This window comes from Anabrus simplex, chromosome 1 (assembly GCF_040414725.1).
Source record: "Anabrus simplex isolate iqAnaSimp1 chromosome 1, ASM4041472v1, whole genome shotgun sequence".
Classification (NCBI taxonomy): Eukaryota; Metazoa; Arthropoda; class Insecta; order Orthoptera; family Tettigoniidae; genus Anabrus; species Anabrus simplex.
This window is the reverse complement of record NC_090265.1, coordinates 986056340-986078267: the sequence shown is the minus strand read 5'-3', so window position 1 is coordinate 986078267 and position 21928 is coordinate 986056340. Positions and strand designations below refer to the sequence as shown.

General features: G+C 37.5%; 1 protein-coding gene across 29 annotated transcripts in view; it reads right to left on the bottom strand.

Moving 5' to 3' along the window:
* Nucleotides 1-21928, bottom strand: part of syd (JNK-interacting protein syd) — a 648626-nt gene that overhangs the window by 441367 nt on the left and 185331 nt on the right. For 14 of the 29 annotated variants that reach the window (XM_067136859.2, XM_067136850.2, XM_067136852.2 and 11 more), the window contains 2 exons: nt 21727-21818; nt 3145-3189 (listed from right to left, as the gene is read on the bottom strand). In XM_067136859.2, coding sequence (XP_066992960.2) covers nt 3145-3189; nt 21727-21818 — 137 coding nt within the window. Of the gene's footprint in view, nt 1-3144; nt 3190-4617; nt 4654-21726; nt 21819-21928 lie in introns of all 29 variants that reach the window. The other 15 variants (XM_067136843.2, XM_067136845.2, XM_067136848.2 and 12 more) reach the window with 2 other exon arrangements.

Below are 21928 nucleotides of genomic sequence, written 5' to 3'. Positions count from 1 at the left end.
GTTCTGTTTCAAGGAACCTAGTATTAAGCTCAATAATCCAAACTACTTTCTAACTGTATATACAGCATGTTTCAAGAGGAATAGTACATATTTTGGGAGGCCTTAGGTTGTACTATTTCAAGACCAAAAATACAAAGTACAAAAAATATTGATCGCATTATGCACAGTTCTGCTCTCATAAAAGAACTACAAGATAATCTCTGACGAGAGAGCTGAAAAGTGCATTGAAGTAAGTGGTGGGATTTCTTAAGCCTATAATTGCAACGCAGGGTGCTGCTAGACCCCCCCTCAGTCAGTTCTCGAACTACTGCGTTTATGTTTAGTTGGCTGAACTGCTAATGATTTGTCAACCTTCATTCACATGTTCGCTTTACATATTACTGCATGTGTCTCAAGTGTTCTTTGTCTTGGAAGAAGTAAACAGCTAGTTAAAGTGACTGGGGTGCTCCTGGACCCCCATGTTACCGTTTGTGGAACACCTTTGTGTACTTAATTTTGAACTGCTGTGCGTTGTTGTGCATTTGTTTATGGGTAAGTGATATTCCCAATACTAAATAATGAGGTTGTATGAGTACTGTTATGTGTTAGGCCTATTGTATTCTTACTATGCGTACCTTTGTCATTCCTTAGATTATTGTCTTCTTACTATATGGTCCTTTATTGTTCCTTAGATTGGAGGAATGGATGAGGACAGTAACAGAGCTCTTCTGCAGAAAACATCCGACAATGATGAAGGTATTATTGATTCAACTGACAGTGAAGAAGACTGTTGTGGACCATCTGATCATAGCATCGACACAGAAACATCTTTCTTAGACACCTCAAGCAAAGGAGAAGTGCCTTCCTTTAGAAGTACAGCTCAGTGCTATATAGGCAGAGACAATGTGACAAAATGGCACAAGACACCTGCAAATAAAAATGTGAGGACTCATATGCAAAATATTGTGACACATTTGCCAGGTGTGAAATCTAATGCTAAAAACCGCAAGACTCCAGCTCAATGCTTTACACTCTTTATCAATGATGAAATGCTTCATCTAACTGCTCACTGTACCAACATAAAGAGAGAGAAAGATACACTCAAGAATATAAATAACCGCAGTGCATACAAAACTGATGAGCAAGAAATCAAAGCAGTTATTGGCCTTCTTCTATTAGCAGGCTCGGTGAAATCCAACATACAAAATCTATCTGAACTATGGAATCTAGACCAGATGGGCATCAAAGTATTTCCTGTCATTATGAGCCTGAAATAATTTTTGTTTTTGTTGCACTACATGCATTTTGATGATACTGCAAAATGTTCAGAATGGAGAATTTTAGATAAACTTGCAGCTTTTTTTGAAGTGTTTGACACTTTTGTGAGTAACTGTCAAAATCATTTTTCACTTTCTGAATACTGTACAGTCGATGAGCAGTTGGTGGCTTTTCACGGTAGGTGCTCATTTCGCCAAATTATAGCCAACAAGCCTGCTAAGTACGGTGTGAAAATTTTCACTCTAGCTGACGCAAGAACATGGTATACTCTTTCAATGGAGATATATGCTGGTTCTCAACCTGATGGTCCCTATGAATGTTCCAACACTGCTGCAGACATTGTTATGAGAATTTCAATGCCTATTGAAGGGACAGGGAGGAACATCATTGCAGACAACAGGTTTTCAAGCATCCAATTAGCTGAAAGACTTTTGCAAGCCAATTTAACTTTCGTGGGGACACTCAGAAAAAATATGACACTTGTGTCTTATGCCCAAAAGAAAAATAAGACTGTGCTAATGTTGTCAACAATGCACTTGGAAGATAACAGCATAGATTTGTCTGCAGGTGGCCACAACAAACCGAATATGACTACCTTTTACAACCTCATCAAGTGTGGTGTGGATGTTGTCGACAAGTTAAGTACCAACTAAGGTTAGTTATAAGGAGATTCCCACCTTCCAATACTTGTCAAGTACCTCCTACACCACGTCTAGAAAATGTAATCGCTGGCCATTGGTGACCTTCTTCAGAGTTCTGGATATTGTGGGAATAAATAGCAATGTAATTTACAACTGTAACATGCCAGATAAGAAGATGAAGCGCAGTAAATTTCTGGTAGAATTTGGTTGCAAACTTGTTGAAAATCAACTCAGAAAAAGAACACTGAAACCTGAAATACCTAAGCAAAGCTGCCAGAAAGCAGCCAAGAGAGCGAATATTGACCTAAATGATCGCTCACAAGCAGAGCCAGGTCCCAGTGGCAAGTCAAGATGCACTATTTGTCCCAGGAGTAAGGACATAAAGACTAGGTCATTCTGTAGTAAGTGTTTACGATATGTGTATAAAGCACATGAAAAATGTTTGTGAAACTTGCATTAATGTTGGTGAACACACAACTAGTGAATCTGAATGAGACTTACAATGAAAGGAATTGCAACAAAAATTAATACGATTGCAAATTGAATTAATTTTGCATCAGTGATTTGTATCTATTACACTATATTGTAGTCTTATTCTCTGTTAAAATCTCTCTTACTGTTTATTTATGAAAACATAACTTTGTGTTATTTCCAGTAACACAAACGGGAAACTGATGGGGGTCCGTGGACATCCCATGTTACTATTAACGCTACAAAAATCCACATTTCCACTTCCGGGTTAAATATGTACTATGAACTATTCCAAAGAATGTAACTAAATTATTTGTGTTGAACTGATGCACATTATGTAATATTTTTGCATCGATAAGTCATTTGAGTTGCAGTGTAGCACATCATGTAGGGTGATTGAATCAACATGTCATCCGTGTGTCTTTCATCATTTTTGTAAGGTATTCTTTTTTGTACCAGACAAAGAGCTGTAATTTTACACATATTACAAATTGGACACATGGTCATATTACCTTTCTGTTTACTCAAAATAGTCCACATCACTGCCTTCTGTCACATTACTATTCCTCCCAAGTATCTATTGTCAGTGTTCTCATTCTCCAAAAAAGAAGTTTAACATTTTATATACTTTGCTTTCTTAAATAATATATGTTACATCTCAACTACTAAAAAATAATGAATTTCAAACCCTGTACGTGCACCCTTCCACAATGACAATTTCAACATATAACCAAGATCCAAAGAGTGAAATCTACCATGTGACAGTATACTCTACCGGCATGTGACATCAGGCTGGATGGTTCAGGATCACCTTCGCTGTCTGCAACCGCAACATGCAAACAAAACCATTACAAACAACTAACTACCACATGCTTCTAGAGAAACCAGTTAACAATCAATATAAGACACAAAACAACATGCTACATTACTTCACAGCAGTTATTAGCACCACACTATTGATATAAAGAACAAAAACTTATACAGTATATAAACAAAGAAAGTAAGTATAGAGCAAAGAATATCCAGCTAAGATTAGGACCCAATCTATCATAGATGCTATTCTGAGATCAGTATGAACACAGCAACATGCATAAAGTACAAATATAGAAAGTTGGATACCTCTTCTAACACAGGAGTAGTTAGATTATGCTTGTGGAAGCATCTGCTCATTGTGAATAGTGATTTGAAAAAGACTAAGTGAACGAATGAATGAACAAATGAAAATCAAACTTTTAATATTCAGCAATGTAAACGGATGGATGGACGGACAGACGGGTAAAGAATGCCAAAAACAAAATTATGGAAATATAAATGAAAAGAAAGAGACTACTACAGTGAAAAGACATGGTTAAGACCTGTGCAAAACGATACGGCTTGGACTGCAGCATGGTAGGGACTGTGTGAAGATGGTGGTTATTGTCTTAAATGTAAATGCAAGATTATCATCCCCAACAAGGAATGGTAAAAAGAAATGGTAAAAAACAGGAAATGTTATATGCCCTGATCCAAGCGTATCTGCATTAGACAAAATGATGATGATGACGACGACAACTAACTATTATTTTAAAATTAAATCTCAATCTTTAATTTTTCTAACTATATACGACAACAGGCAGAACAAAGTTTCAGAGCATCATTTTTGGACCAGGCTACCTGCAAGCACAAATTTCTGAATCCTACTTCATTAAATTGAACAAACTTCAGAAACACTCACTCTCATCATTCTAATATGGAAGCCGTAAGTTGTAGTTTGGTTTACATTACTAATACTGATCATATAGCATAAAATGATGTTAGTTAAAAAAAAGTGTGAATCATTCCTAAGGCTTACCTGAATGGATGCTTTGTGGGTATCTTTGTTAAAAAGACTTTTTTAAACAAAAAGAGTAAAAATAACACAAGGATATTGTTTACCAAATATATTTTCTATTCCATACAATTATATTTTACGAAAAATGATTTTTTAACATTTTCTACTCCCTACTTAATTCAAGCAAAATAATAAAAGTATACCAACAAATCAGTTCAGTTATGTACAAAAACCAAATGCTAGTAATGTGAAGGCAAAAACACAGGGGGAGCATACTTCAAAAATACAGATTAGATTATTAATATTGGTAATACTTTTTCTGTGTCTTTATATACAGATGCCTAACATGCACATCTTATAACCTAGCAAAAGCAACCTGAGATGCAAATACATGCTTTGTTTACCCTAAAACAACAGAATATGGCATAATTTACGAACCGGATGAAGCGTACTCCCCGGGATGGACCCAGCTGCCTGCACACGTAACAAGAATAACATGAATATTGAAAAGAAGGTTTGGAGTTCACACAGGGCTATCCAGGATAACATTAAGTAATGTCAAGAGTATGTAACTGGCTGACAGTCAATATATACTGTACTCAGTTTTCCTACTTCCTTCCTGTTTCAAGTGGATTACAGAGAATATATTTTCAAAGAATATCAGCAAATTGCAGTCTATAACTTAAATATTTTAATTATAAATGTAACTGTTAAACTGTTCATGCACATTGTTTTTCTCTTTCCCCTTGAACAATTATTAATATGATAAATTAATAATAAAATATTACTTTATTAGGAAACGAAAGAAACATCTGGTGATTACAAATAAGATCTTCAACTTCCATAATACAGCACTAATACTGTATGAAATTTTACCCAACATACTGCACATGCTTATTTCCCCTGTTAATCAGCCTCATAACACACGCACACACAGTCAAAAATTTGACTAAGCAGCTAACTCTAAAATCATACCATTAAAACTTCTTGTAATAAGAACAGAAATACAATTCAATCTAATGTTAAAATGAAAAGAATAAACATACAAAACCCATGGTGCAAGTAAACGTCAGTCCTCTCGGTATAACATTAGAATTAATAAATATAAAAGCATGTTTTTTTAATAAACACATGACTACTTCTTCTGTGACTATATAATAGTACTTATTTTAAAGAAAAAAATTCTAAGACTGTCTCCTGGACCCACGTGATCACGAGCAAATACGGTGAGATGTCTCTTAATGAGAAATATATGTATAAATGAAATCAATTACCAATGAAATATATTTCTTATTGTTGTTGTTGCTGTTGATTGCCATACAAACTTCTTACAGATTTTAGTGACAGGGAAAAGGAGAGGACCAGGACTGTGAATGTAAAGGCCATGGCCTTACTTAAGGTATAATCATCGCATTTGCCTATAATGAAAATACCAAATCACATTAAAACATCTTTAGGAATACCGACGTGGAGATGAAACTGTCACACATCTCAAATGCAAGTTGACAGATTCAAGACCTGCATCATATTAGTCAACTCACTTGATGACGAAGAATTTGCAAATCATTTTAATGTTTACCTTTGTTGTGTCCACAAAATATCCCAAAGTCTAAAATGAAAAAATGAAAAACATTAAGAAGAATATTGTGAAATTCATGAACAATATATCCAAAGAAATTCTTTCTAAGTTCTAAGGATTTTTCTACCAAAAACAGAAAGAAGCAATCTGCAACACCAATGTGCAAAAGCAACCTGGGCCCAATTCCATGAATTTATTCACAATGCAGAATTCCAAGCACTGAAGATACTAAGTCATGTAACAAACTTTGGAAATCCAGATGTAGTCTCTCTGATGAATGGATGAAAGCACCCAATTAACTTGCACAAAGTTAAGTTCTTACTGGTTAACAGTTCTGACTTCTAATCTAATCTCAGCCCTAAGAGTATCATGAAAGCCAAAACTTACTTGCAGAAGAACAAGAATTAATTCCACAAAGTATTAGGTAATGTAATTCAGACAAAGAACAAAAGTAGTTTTTAACAATAACTTTTTGTACAAAATAGTCTAATGACTCTATGTGGACAGCTATGCTGATTGAGAAACTATCAACCCTGAACAATAAAGAGAACGTGTTGTCATGGCTTTCCATACATTAAACAAGGCACACTAAAGTGAAATACAGAAAACTCCTTTTGAAATAAGAGGACAGAAGTAGAACTACCACAATAAGCAGTAACAAGTACCACACTCCTCCAATACATAAATCAATAACCTTCCAAACATGTGTCACAAACAACTCAGTCCAAAAGGGAATGTTTCCAGACAATCTAGTCACATCACTCTCGAACAAAAACAACGGCAAACAAAAAGGAACTATGAAAAAAGAAGAATGAACACCGCCTTGAAGTCTTTAAGCAAATAGTTACCAGAAAACAACATTAAATTAAATGCCTCAAAGACAGTTTACCTGTCCTCCTTCATTACTGGAGGTCGGCCACAATCACAGGAAAGTCTGCACGATATTCAGCTGTCCTCACCAGTCTACTTGAATCCAGTCCTGTCCAGTCCCGTATGTTCCTCAGTCAGAGAGTTTCCTTCGACCGTGACCTCTACATCTATCAATTTTACTATGTACAGTATGATCAATTTTAATAGGTTATACTGATCAGTCCGCGTAATACGCGTATGCCGAAGGTAGGCCATGTTTATTTTTTTTATTGTACACATCACCATTTGTTCTCCCCTCATGCACCCGAGTATAATAGTAATGGAGTGATTCATAACACCCTTCAGAAAATCTACATCTCGAAGGCATTTACTCTCCTAATGGTGTTACATTTCAGAGGTCATGTTTCAGCACCATACAGAAGCACTGAACATAGTATCTGACGAAGTTCTGACCTGTATCCAAGTTGAGGCTTCTGTCACACAGTAGATTCCTCATTTTCAAAAAGCTAGCACAAGCCATTTCTACTCATACATGGATCTCTAAATCCGGGTCCCAGTCTCAGTAATTCAGCTGACAAGATACTTAAAATTCCATACTTTTTCAACTTGTTTGTGCTGTTTAGTCTGTACTCCCTCCCCTGTGAACCATGTGACCTTGCCGTGGTGGGGAGGCTTGCGTGTTCCAATGAAGCAGATAGCCGAGCCGCAGGTGCAAACATTTCGGATGGGTATCTGTTGAGAGACCAGACTAAGGAATGGTTTATCGAAATGGGGGGGTAGCAGGCTTTTGGAAGTTGCAAGGGCGGCAGTCTAGATGATTGACTGAAATGGCCTTGTAATAATACTCAACATGGTTTAGCTGTGTTGATACAGCTACACGGCTGAAAGCTATGGGAAACTACAGCCGTAACTAACTCCCAAGGACATGCAGCTCTCTCTGTATGAATGATGTACTGATGATGGCTTCCTCCCGGGTAAAATATTCCGGAGATAAACTAGCCTCCCATTTGGATCTCAGGGTGGGGACTACACGAGAGGTGGCGATCATCAGGAAGATGGATACTAACATTCTGCGAGTCGGAGCATGGAATGTTAGAAGTTTGAATTGTTGTGGTAGGTTAGAGAATAAGAAAAGGGAGATGGATAGACTAAAGTTAGATGTAGTTGGTATATGGGAAGTTTGTTGGCAGGAAGAACAGGATTTTTGGTCAGGCAACTACCGAATTATAAACACAAATTCAAACAGGGGAAATGCAGGAGATGGTTTAATAATGAAGAAAAAAATAAGGCAGCGGGTAAGCTACTATGACCAGCATAGTAAAAGAATTATTGTCGTCAAGACAGACACCAAACCAATGCCCACCACAATAGTGCAGGTCTATATGCCTACTAGTTCAGCGGATGATGAGGAAATCGAAAGAATGTATGAAGAGATAGAAGAGTTAATACTGAACCCATGACCTTTGTGCCCTAAGAATTTTAAGTATGAAAGTTACTTCATGAGGCCCCATGTCAATGGTGATGAGGAGCTTGAACATAGTCTTGATATCACGGAAGTAGCACGTGGCAAGTGGGTGGCTACCTTCAGTCCCACGCTGGGATACGTGACGTCATCCGCACGTGTTGTTTGTGGAAGGATACAGAAGAGAGTTCAGGGCGAATAATTATATTTAAATGAAAGAATTGGTGGTGAATGCAGTAAAATGAGGGTCCTGTATTTATCTTCTTCTTCTTCTTCTTCTTCTTCTTTTATGACCGCATAGGATCACTTTAGTCAGTCCGTCGTTCAGGTCTCTTTGAAGGGATTGTTCGGGCTTTGCGGTCCTCCCAGTACTTCTTCAGACGCTCCGATCTTCGTGCCCTTTCCTCAGTTGAAAATGTGCGTGTTGTTGGTTTGTTTTGTGTAAGGGTAAAGCGGAGGTTTGTATTCTTGAGTTTTGTATTCAATTTTATCTTATTTTTGGTGTCTTCTGTTGTAAGGCCTATTTCCTTCAGATCCTCTCTTACTTCTCTGATCCATTTACATCCTGTTGTGGTATTTTTTGAGACGAGATTGTGTTGTACTAGTTGTTTCAGAAGTCTCGAGTCCTGCATCCTCATGATATGTCCAAAGAATCCCAGTCTCCTCTTACGCATAGTATCTGTAATGGGTTCTAGCTCTTTGTACACGACTTTGTTAGGTATTAACCGCCACTGTCCATCTTTCTGATATTTTTTGTTGATACAGGTTCTTCCAATCCTCCTTTCAATTTTCTGAAGTCTGTCAGTCTTTGATTGTTTATTCAGGTAAAAGAGTGTTTCTGCTGCATATGTAGCTTCCGGTTTTATAACTGTGTTGTAGTGTTTTATTTTTGTATTTATTGATAGACATTTCTTTTTGTAGATATCCCATGTTAATTTTTGTGCTTTAGCTAATCTATTTGTTCTTACTTGGATTGAGATTTTTTCATTTAAGTTATGTGTTATTACTTCTCCAAGATATTTAAACTGAGTTACTATTTTGATTTTATTACCATTTATGGTGACTTCTTTTAGCTGTGTTGGTTTTTGGGGCATAATTTCTGTTCTTTCAAATGATATTTTGAGGCCAATTTTATTTGCAATGTTTTGAAGTTCTGATATCTGGGTTTTTGCTTCTTTTATGTCCACTGCTAGTAATGCTAAATCGTCAGCAAAACCCAGGCAATTTGTTTTGATTTTTCGGCCAATCTTTATTTTGGGGGGACATTTTCTAAACCATTCCCTCATTACCATTTCTAGAGCACAGTTAAATAATAGTGGTGAGAGCCCATCTCCCTGCCGTAGTCCAGTTTTAATTTCAAATGTCTCTGATGTTTCACCCCTAAACTTCACTTTTGACTTGGTATTGGTGAGAGTCAATTTTATCATGTTTATTAATTTGGGGTGTAGTCCAAGGTGTCTTAAAATTTTAAACAGAGATTCTCTATGGATGCAATCATAAGCTTTCTTGAAATCTACAAATGTTATCACCATATCTCTGTTTCTTCTCCTGTTATAGTCCATTATCAACTTAAGACTCATGATCTGATCAGGACAGCTCCTCCAGGGTCTGAAACCACCTTGATATTCTCCTAGTTCTTTCTCAAGTTGTAAACTTATCCTATTAAGGATGATTATTGAAAATATTTTGTATGTTATGTCTAGGAGAGAGATTCCCCTGTAGTTATTAGGGTCGGTTTTGTCCCCTTTTTTGTGCAGAGGATGAATGAGGGCTGTTGTCCAGTGTTCTGGTAGTTCTTCTTTAATCCAGATAGAGACAAGTTGTTGATGGAGGGCAACTTTTGCTGAGGTTCCTGCATATTTCCAGATTTCCGCAAAGGTCTGATCTTCTCCTGGCGCTTTGTAGTTTTTTAATTTATTCAGAGCTTGGTAGACCTCCTTTATTGTGGGGGGATTGATGTTTTCTGGTGATGTTTTTATCGGGGTGTTGGTGTCCAAATGAAGGAGTTCTGTAGGTTCCGCACAATTTAAAAGCTTGTTGAAATGTTTAGCCAGAATTTCTGCATTGTCTTTATTGTTATGGGCCAGCTTACCATCTTCATCCTTCATCAGTAGGGTCGGGGGTTCATATTTTTGGAGCTGCTTTCTGAAGGTTTTGTAGTAGTCCCTTGATTTAGTTTTACTGAACTGTTCTTCAATTAACTGCAGGGTGTCCTTATGATGTTGTCTTTTTATTCTTCTTAAGACTTGGGTAGTTTCTTTTCTCTGTTTTACTAGCTTTTGATAGGATATTTCTGTCTTCTGGGACTGATGTAATAGCCATGCCTGATGTCTTTTCTCCACTGTTTCATCACATTCACTGTTCCACCATTGGTGTTTTTTACGTGGTTTAATTGGAGCTAGGTCTTCTGCAATTTGTTTAAGGTTGTGTACTAAGTCTTCAAGTTTGTCTGTGATTTTTATTTTTTCAGTTGCTTTCTGGTAATTTTTGTTGTTGATTAGCTGGGTAGGATCTATTTTTCTTTTAGTTTTAAGGGCTTGCTTTTGTTGTCTCCTCTGGGGAGTGAGTTTGAGTTTAATTTTAACTACGTAGTGATCTGAACCTGTGTCTATTCCTCGGAGGACTTTGACGTTATAGATCTCTTTGTGGTGGTATTTGTCCATGCAGACGTGGTCCAGTTGCCATTCTCCTTTAGTGTAGTCAGGGTGTTTCCATGTTTTGAGTTTTTGAGGTTTCCTCTTAAAACATGTAGATTTTGAGATTAAATTATGGTTTCTACACAGGTCAACTAGTCTCTCTCCATTTTTATTTGTTTTCTTGTGTGCTGGCCATTTTCCGATGATGTCACGGTATTTTCTTTCTCTGCCTAGTTGAGCGTTGAAGTCGCCTATTAATAATTTTATATGGTGTTTGGGGATGTTATCTATGGTCTGGTCCAATAGGTCCCAAAATTCTCCTGTTTCCTCCTGGTCTTTTGAGGAGTTGTTTTTATCATTAGTGTATTTATCTATAAGACAACTGGTCTTTAGCAAGACAGATTTGAGACTGCTAAGCCATTTCGGTGGATTATTTCAGAAGGGTGCGCGTGTCTAGCGTCCCCACGCGAAGTAGAAAGAAAATGGTGCCTATCAAATGAGGTCATTTAACCAGTTAATTTAATAAGTATAAATTTTAAATGTTCAGGATCACTACTGCTAGTGAGTTAACAAATATATGGTTACATCCAAAACTCTTTTAAATACGGTTCATTTAAGTCGAAAAAGTTACGCAAATTTTCTTGGCGGCAAAGGGGAAATGCCTGGAGAGAGGGGGTAATGGCTATAAATATAGAAGGGACGCTATGTTGAAACCCCTGCATTGTGTTATTGAATCTTGAGCGAAAGAGTTAGACTGTTCTGTAAATCAAGTGACAAAAGGTAGACCAAGTCTGACGAACAGATTTTGGCCGATGTGGCTGGTGTCTTAAATCCAAGTGGATTCAGTTTGATAAAAAGACGGTCAAGATACCGCAGAAGTATTATAAAGTTGTAAAATATTTTTTGTGTTGTAAAAAGTAATTTGTGTGCGAGCAGTAAATACCATCAGTCGAGTGCGATCAACGGAGACACGTGTGAAGGGTATATTTCCCTTTTTTTAATGTTTTATTTCCAGGAAAAATAAATAAATATTATGATGTACAGCCAGAAATGTAAAATGGCTAGATAAGCGACGGAAGGTCGCAGGTGAGCCGAAAGATGGAATCCGACGTAAACCCAAACCACCTACTATATCTTGTTTTGTGATTTCAAACTTATGTGCATTTGAAATGGGTTTTTATGACACAGTTGGTCACCCATATAATTTTTTGGCGAATGTCAGAAATATGACGAAAGGCCATTTGTTTTATTTTCTGCTTAGATAAAAAAAATTTAAATATTGCAAGTGCCGTGTGACATGTAAAAAGTTATTAGTGAGGGTTTCGAAGTGATATCACGTCCAGAGTAGATCGCCATTTCCGTGAATTTATTGCCTATACTTTTGTGGTGTCATATTATGATATTTTATCTGACGTAAAAAATTTCTGTTTGAATTTAATGGAATTAATGTAAGAAATCCATGGTTACCCATTTTCAATCGAGTGGAAGCGCGCTGTCGGGTTGAGAAATGTAGAGTGGTGAATTTTGTCACGAAGTGAAACGTTATTCTATATCCATTTAAACTGTGTCTGACTAACAATAAATAATAAATAGAATTTTGACAGTCATTTTGCAAAATCCAGTTTTGGAAAATACGAGATCATTATGCGAAGTGTTCATTATTAATGTATTTGTGCGTATTATGCGTCGTGGATTCTAAGTATTTTTATTCCAGTTTTTGTCAGTGAGAGCCATCGAGTTGAAACAAGAGTTCAGATTTGTCGTGTGAGTTGTGATAGGATTTGTGAATCAGATGATTGGAAGCCTGTAAATGTGCCAGGATATGAATAAGCCCAAGGAAGATTTTGTGTAATGTTTGGGATGGAAAGTAGAACTAGAGAATCCACGTCGGTATTAATTTGCGACGTGTACAATTATTGTAGGGCATTTTGAAGCATAATCTATGTGCATTTTGTTGGTCAGAAATATCGTATTTGTTTAATTATATCGGCGAAGTTAAAGGTTTCATTCTGAGAGGCCAGTCAGGCAAGACGGAAGACAGATGTTTCATATTGAAACTGACAGCGGAGCGAGGGTCGTTTGTGTCTCAATGCCGTCAGCTGATAGGATTTTGCAACTCGAGAATAACGGGATTTGGGTAGTGTGTTAGAATTGAGATCGCAATTCTTGGCAATGGAAATCATTATTTGCAAGAACTTGTTGAAAATATCATCCGGGAATAACGTGCAAGTTGTTGGATACTGTGAATTTGTTTAATTGAGATTGTAATGTACATTTCAAAACCACAAACTTAGAGTATAATGAGTAAGGTTAGCCAATTTTAGGGTTGTCCAAAATATAGAGCGATGGTAATGATGATTGTTTTGTTTGTGAGGGGTGCACAAAGTTTCACGAAAATGTTATGACAAGATATGACATCGTAATCGGTTTACATTGTACGGCGAGTTACTTATGGTTTGTACTTAATTATCAGGGTTATCCAAGTAGTAATAATGGTTAGTATTAGATTAAATTAAAGTGTGATGCCACGAAACAAGATAAATACTGGAAATAAATTATGTAAATTTTTCCAGCTACAGGAATATACAACCAACGCTAAACATCCAACATGATTAAAAAAATGAATTACATCAAGACTTTTGTAGGGACTTGTGAAAGAAACCATTAGTCCGCGGAGATAGAATTTGTTGCTCATTAAGATTTCATTAAATCATTTAAATTTATTTAATTATTAAATTCAGTGGAAACCGTATTTTGAAATAACTTTAAATCAAGCGAATAACTTGAAGATTCATTCTGGAAATCTTAGTTTATTTTCTGGGAAATATGTAAATGTTAACGTAACGATTAAGGGGACATATCCGAAGGTAATGGATTTTACTGCCAAAAAGTATCGTGAGCATTGGTGTTGTTGCATTATTTGACTTTGATTGAGCAGTAAATGTGCTGGGGTGGTCATCAACCGATGTAACTTAATAGTGTTTAGCCTTCAGCTTAGAAACTTGGATAGTCAAGGGGTCATCAACCTCAGTGACTTACAGTAGGGCCATATGCCACCACAGAATCATTTTCCATGCAGTCATCATCCACAATGACTTTAAAGTAACTTAGAAGTTTAGACGTCGGTCCATGCAATAGTCGCAGGTCACATCGATTCAATTAAGGGTCCATGCCGTATAACCACTGCGTGGCACACACAGATTGGACTGCCTTATTTATACCCAGATTCCAGAGTTCATGTTACGAGGACTGGACCATTAAGAATCACTATGATGGTACATGTAGTCTCACATGGAAGCCGAATTTAAGGATTTCCAGACTTTCCTTTATTTAATTAATAATTGAGACAATGGTTTCTAGTAAGGATGCCCACCAGGCAGTTATGTCAAAAGCTCACACCAGTGTTCTGATCCTCTGTGTAAAATTATTGTGGTATCCAGTGGACACGATTGGATCCCAATGATACCAATGGTCAATTATTATTCATTCAGAAATTATATGACTAAATAGGAATATTTTAAACAGACCTTTCATTTGAGTAGATGGATTAGGATTACTGAACCCTACCTTTACCTCAGCAAGTGACGAAGAACCCGATACGACCCAAGAGACAGATCTCATTAATTTTTGCTGATAGGTAAGGAAGGTAGGTATCCTTCAGTGTGGACCAAAGGATTCACAGATAGGTCTTATGGCGACGATGGGACAGGGAAGGGCTAGGAGTGGGAAGGAAGCAGCCGTGGCCTTAATTAAGGTACAGCCCCAGCATTTGCCTGGTGTGAAAATGGGAAACCACGGAAAACCATTTTCAGGGCTGCCGACAGTGGGGTTCGAACCTACCACCTCCCGAATACTGGATACTGGCCACACTTAAGCGACTGCAGCTATTGAGCTCGGTATATACAATATGTAAAAGGTGACGACGAGAATCTAATTGTGATGGGGAGACTGGAATGCAGTGGTAGGCCAAGGAAGAGAAGGTAATGCAGTACGAGAATTTGGATTGGGACAAAGGAATGAAGAAAGAAGTCAGCTGGTTGAATTCTGCACTGGTCATAATTTTGTCCTTGCCAATACTTGGTTTAAACACCACAAATGACGGCTGTATACGTGGACGAGACCTGGAGACACTGGAAGGTATCAAATAGACTTCATTATGATTAGGCGGAGATTCAGAAACCAGGTGTTGGATTGCAAAACTTTTCCAGGAGCAGACGTGGACTCTGACCACAACTTGTTGGTCATGAAATGCCATCTGAAGTCGAAGAAATTGAAGAAAGGAAAGAATGCAAAAAGATGGGATCTAGACAAATTGAAAGAAAGGAGTGTGAGGGATTGTTACAAGGAACATGTTGCACAAGGGCTAAATGAAAACGCTGAAGGAAACTCAATAGAGGAAGAGTGGATAGTCATGAAAAATGAAGTCAGTAGGAATGCTGAAGAAATGTTAGGGAGAAAGAAAAGATCAAGAATCAGTGGATAACTCAGGAGATACTAGAACCTGATTGATGAACGACGAAAATACAAGAATGCTAGAAATGAAGAGGGCAGAAAAGAATACAGGCGATTAAAGAATCGAGTGGATAGAAAGTGCAAGGTAGCTAAGGAAGAATGGCTGAAGGAGAAGTGCAAGGATTACAAGTGATGAAAATCAATCAGATAAGAAAACAACAGCCAATCAACCTTCGTGTCAAAATCATACCAACGTAGAGAATAACAGCTCATCATCATCTCTACAAACTTACTCAGATGACTTAAAATAAATTTAAGCCAACTATAAACTTCGTATCAACACAATCTCGCTGAACCAATCTACAAACAATCCTATGAACTGTTGACCATTAAACATTACGGGCAAATATACGCTAACGTCAATAACAATTGCCCAGCATTTGGAATGTTTTTCCTTTACATTTTATATTCACCATGTAATCTTTTTCATATTCATTTACTATATATTAGCATGTTATTTCACTTATACTTCAAACTCTGACTACGGCTTTAAACCATCAACTGTCACTTATAATTATATACCTCCATTTTTAAATATACCACCTAAGAATATATAGTATTTTAATATCATTTAAATGTATTGTATATTTTCAATGAAATGATTTTATATGCCTTCCACTATGTATTTAAAATCTAATATTGACTAAGGCTTCAAGCCATCATCTGTACTACTGTACCATCTAATGACGTCCTATTCATCAAGTGAACTACACATGAGTTTATCATTATAATAGATTTTTAGTTATTTCATGAACATTTTTATAATAACTGTAAAATGTTTGAAAATGTTGTCTGACAAAAATAATAAGGTTTTGATTAGTGACTGAAGATGCCTCACAGTAAGAGGCAAAACATATCTTACATTTGAAAAATGTTTTAAAAAAGGCTAATATCTTGTTTTAGGTGGAAATAAATATTACATGTTTTCCTATATACATTTTATGAAGTGCAAGGATGTCGAAGGTTGGATGAGCTCAGATGGAAAGCCACTTCTAGGGAAAAAAAAGGCAAAGCAGAAAGATGGTAAGAACATATCCAACAATTGTATCAAGGTAAAGATGTAGATAAATTGGTTCTGGAACAAGAAGAGGCTGTTGATGCTGATGAAATGGGAGACCAAATTTTGAGGTCAGAGTTTGACAGAGCTGTGAGCGACCTAAATAGGAACAAGGCACCTGGAATTGATGACATTCCCTCTGAATTACTGACTGCCTTAGGAGAAACCAGCATGGCAAGGTTATTCCATTTAGTGTGTAAGATGTATGAGACAGGAGAAGTCCCATCCGATTTTCAGCAGAATGTTGTTATACCTATCCCCAAGAAAGCCAGTGCTGACAGGTGTGAAAACTACTGCACCATTAGTTTAGTATCTCATGCCTGCAAAATGTTAACACGTATTATTTACAGAAAAATGGAAAAACAAGTTGAAGCTGAGTTGGGAGAAGATCAATTTGGCTTCCGAAGAAATGTAGGAACACGTGAAGGAATCCTGACTTTACGTCTGATCTTAGACGATCGAATCAAGAAGGACAAGCCCACGTAGAACTAGAGAAGACATTCGATAATGCTGATTGGACCAAGCTATTTAAGATTCTCAAATTGATTGGGATCAGATACCGAGAACGAAGAATTATCTACAATCTGTATAAAAATCAGTCTGACAAAAATCAGTCTGTAGTGATAAGAAATGAGGGCTTTGAAAAAGAAGCAGCAATCCAGAAAGGAGTGAGGCAAGGCTGCAGTTTGTCCCCCCCCCTCCTTTTCAATGTTTACATAGAACAGGTAGTAAAGGAAATCAAAGAGGAATCTGGAAAGGGAATCACAATCCAAGGAGAGGAAATCAAAACCTTGAGATTTGCTGATGATATTGTTATTTTATCTGAGACTGCAGAAGATCTCGAGAAGCTGCTGAATGGTATGGACGAAGTCTTTGGTAAGGAGTACAAGATGAAAATAAATAAGTCCAAAACAAAAGTAATGGAGTGCAGTCGAACGAAGACAGGTGATGCAGGAAATATTAGATTAGGAAATGAAGTCTTAAAGGAAGTGGATAAATATTGTTACTTGGGTAGTAAAATAACTAATGATGGCAGAAATAAGGAGGACATAAAATACAGACTAGCACAAGTAAGGAAGAACTTTCTTAAGAAAAGAAATTTGCTCACTTCAAACATTGATATAGAATGTTTCTAAAGACTTTTATCCGGAGCGTGGCATTGTATGGAAGTGAAACATGGATGATAACTAGCTCAAAAAGAAACAGAATAGAAGCTTTTGAAATGTGGTGTTACAGAAGAATGCTGAAGGTGAGATGGATAGATCAAATCACGAATGAAGAGATACTGAATCAATTGGTGAGAGGAGATCGATTTGGCTAAATTTCTAATGGGCAAATTTCACATAATTTCAATGTAATACGTACTGCAAAACAACGCAAGATTTATTGTCATCAGCTGTTTTAGACTTTCAGAATGCATTCAAACACGTTTAACCATGTTTGCTAATATTTTAATATAGATATATATTTTATTGAACTGTCAGCATATTATTTCATTTGGTTAGCGTATTTTACTGCTAATTTACTACTATAACATTAATCACTTCATAAGTATCAACAAAGTTCGCCTCATACATGACTAAACATTTATAAGAATGGAGCTTATTTTAACTTAATAGGCAAATGCCTATGGTAAACTATTCCTACATACTCATTACGCATTAGAAAAGAAAAAAAGATGAACTCATTTTATTATAATTATAAGTGTACAATGGGTCATTATATTATGTAATAAGAGTATTTAACATGTTATTATCTTGACTATGTTGTAACATTAGAACTCTTAGCAAAAGTGTGATCAACATAATGTTGTTAAATTTCAGAGTATGTCATAAAGCTTTCAAGAATGAGGCATAATACAAAAATGCAAACATAAGATTCTAATGCAGCTGTGGATGACCTTGTAAGAGGTCGAAACCGGTCCTAATATACATGTGAATTCTATCATACATGTGATAATAAATAAGTACTGATCAGGTGGAACTTTTCTTTCTTTTATGACATTTGGTGGCTATCAATACGGAACAAAAATGAAATAAATCAGGATATTGGCTAAATTTGACGAGAAGAGATAGAATGATAGGATACATCTTAAGACACGCAGGATTTGTTCAGTTAGTTTTTGAAGGAAGTGTACGTGGTAAGAACGGTAGGGTACGAATATGACAAGCAGATTAGAGCTGATGTAAGATGCAATAGTCACGTAGAAATGAAAGGTTAGCACAGGATAGGGTGGCATGGAGAGCTGCATCAAACCAGTCTATGGACTGATGACTCAAACAACAACAGTCTGTACTCTGGGCAGATCTTCTGAGCTAATCTTCAAGAAGCAGAAGACGGAGTATAAGTTAACAGCATGTTGATCAACTATCTGAGGTACGCAAATGACACTGTAATCTTGGCTGACAGTACTTAAGGTCATCAGCATCTGGTAGACAGAATCGTAGAAGAAGGGAATAAACTTGGAAACAGAATTAACACTGAAAAGACAAAGGAGATGGCCATTACTAGAACTTGTAACACGCACGTTCTGATATACATTTTTTTCTCTTTTTGCTAGTTGCTTTACGTCGCACCGACACAGATAGGTCTTATGGCGACGATGGGACAGGAAAGGGCTAGGAGTGGGAAGGAAGCGGCCGTGGCCTTAATTAAGGTACAGCTCCAGCATTTGCCTGGTGTGAAAATGGGAAACCACGGAAAACCATTTTCAGGGCTGCCGACAGTGGGGTTCGAACCTACTATCTCCCGAATACTGGATACTGGCCACGCTTAAGCGACTGCAGCTATCGAGCTCGGTGATATACATATTTACTTACCTTTATTCACTGAATACACTCTTCCATTTCTGTTGATATCTTCATATTATATCATATTTCTGCAAAGGGGATAATAGTCGAGGGAGGCAGGTGAAGGGACTGTGGATGTAAGTGGGCATGGAGGAGTATGAGGGAAGAGAGAGAGAGAGAGAGAGAGAGAGAGAGAGAGAGAGAGAGAGAGTACTTTGAGGGAGACAATTAAGCTTGTAATAATAATAATAATAATGTTATTTGTTTTACGTCCCACTAACTACTCTTTTAAGGTTTTCGGAGACGCCAAGGTGCCGAAATTTAGTCCCGCAGGAGTTCTTTTACGTGCCAGTAAATCTACCGACACGAGGCTGACGTATTTGAGCACCTTCAAATACCACCGGACTGAGCCAGGATCGAACCTGCCAAGTTGGGGTCAGAAGGCCAGCGCCTTAACCGTCTGAGCCACTCAGCCCGGCAATTAAGCTTGTAACAGAGGACAGAAATGAAGATAGGCACATAGGTACTCCTCAATCAATGTACAGGTTACAGTAGGTAGACAAGGGGGAGGGGAAGGAAGGGGAGAAGCTGTGGATGACAGGTAGGCTAATATTTTATGGGGAACAAATAAAGAGGGCTAAGGGTTCTCATCAGGGAGTCAGTGAGGTAATGAGAGGTATGTGTGAGGAATCGGTATGAGTCACTGCAGGTAGAACAGCAGAGGGAAGATGGGGCAGGGAAGTGTTACGAAGGAGGAAGAGTGAGGCAAGGGGAAAGAGAACGGTAGGAAAGAGGAGTACAGAGTTGAGGATAGGAAGAGGGAGGTGGAAAAGTGGTGGAAGAGAGAGATAAGGAACGAGGAAGTATGTTCTGTTGCCGTCTGCAAAATTAGGGGAAACCAGGAGAGAAGGGATCTATGAGATAGGTGGGGCTGAAGTTTACGTCATGGGTGACTCTACTGTTAGGCATTTGGGAAAAGTATGTGGAAGAAAAGGAACTAGGATCAAGTGTTATGTAGGAATTAGGTTGAGGCAGATTTTGAGGAAAATGGAAGGAGGAACAGGCACTAACATAGCTGGGGATGTATGGGATCGGGTTATGAAAGTGCGAGAAGTTTAAGAAATAGGAGATTGTTATCATTGGGATACTGCATAGAAGGGAGAGTGACTGGAGGGTGATTGGGGATTTAAATGAGACTACGCATTTGGTATGTGGAACACTGATAGTGAGATTCGTAGATCCCAATGGATGGAGAGGAGATAGGGATCTATGATCAGATGGCCTTCACCTGAACCACAATGGTATGTATAAGTTAAGGGTTTTGTTTGGAAGAATTCTAGGTGGTACATCCAGAGAAATGGGGTGGACTAGGTAGTAGCGATGAGAGATTAGGAAGCTGGAAGTCAAGTAAGATGATAAAATTGTTAGTGTTACAGTGAACTCTGGAAGTATAGTAAGGAAAGGAATAATATTAATTTCATAGAAATATATTTGCCAGATATTGTAACAGGAGTTAAATTATGGATGCAGAAATTTTCTCACAGAATTGGAGTGTTTATCAAGAGAAATGTACAATTAAATTCCAAGTTCTTTGAAATCATTGAAGAACAGACTAGGTTAATAACTGTTAAGGCTAGTACACACCAAGCGACAAAGTTGCGGAACACGTGTATCGCGACAAGTTGCAGGGATTCCTGCGACATTTTTTCCGTGTTTGGGACTGTCGCGATATAAAAGTTGCATGTCGCAGGTCTCCCATTCGAAATGGGATACATGATACAAATGTTGCGCAAAATGATATAGTCTGGACGTGTCGCGAGACAGAGTCCCGGGACACGCCGATGCCAGTGTGCAGATAGCCGCCAATGTTGGTGTTGTGTTTCGTGTTATATTGTTTTGCGATGGAAACTACTCTAAAAATCATTGAGGATTTACACACCCTCCCTTGTCTTTGGGATGTTATGTCTATCGAGTATAAAAACAGAGACAAAAAGAGGGAAGCAATGGAGTCTCTGACTAAAAAGTTCATTATGTCCATTCTCGAGATGGAGAAAAAGATTCACAACATTAAAAGCACATAAAGCAATTTCTTGCGCCATTTTGCGCCGATTCCTGTGGTGCAACTGGCTCTATAGATGTGGACGCGGGACATTGTATCGCAACAGTCTAGGGACAGCGTCTCGCAACTGTCCCCATACAATGTCCCGCGACTTTGTCGCTTGGTGTACTAGCCTTTAGAAAATCTGCCACCTGGATGACAGCCCTTAATTGCAGGAATTTCAGAATCAGCGATGCCACATGAACAGGATTAATACTGTTAAAGAAGAAAAAAGTAGTAGTATAGTGATGCTAGAAATGAATATGTTCAATTTTAGAAACTATCTTCATGACATGAGGAACCTAGTACGTATCAGTTTGTAGAATGAAAACATACATGAATCCTATCATTCACTAACTATCCTCTTCAAACAAATATCTAGCAAACTGAAGGTCAATGTACATCATAACATTATTAATTGAACATTTTGGCACAGTAACTCTTAAAATTTCTTATTTATAAGGTATCCATGTCCTATAACCAAATTAATTTCCTTTAAATTATTCAAAACTAGAAAATTAGAAACATTTAAGTAATAGGTTACCTGTAATATCAGCACCTTCGTCCATTTCTCCGAGAGCTTCAGCATCTTGAAAGCTAAGCTCCTGATACAATGTGTTCCCACTCCGTTGCTCTCTGAAACCAATCAACAATTGCTCCACATATAGGAAAATGTTGTGATCAGTCAATTCAAATCAATCTTCAGTATAAAGATCTGTAACCAATATTAAATAATCCGATAGTAG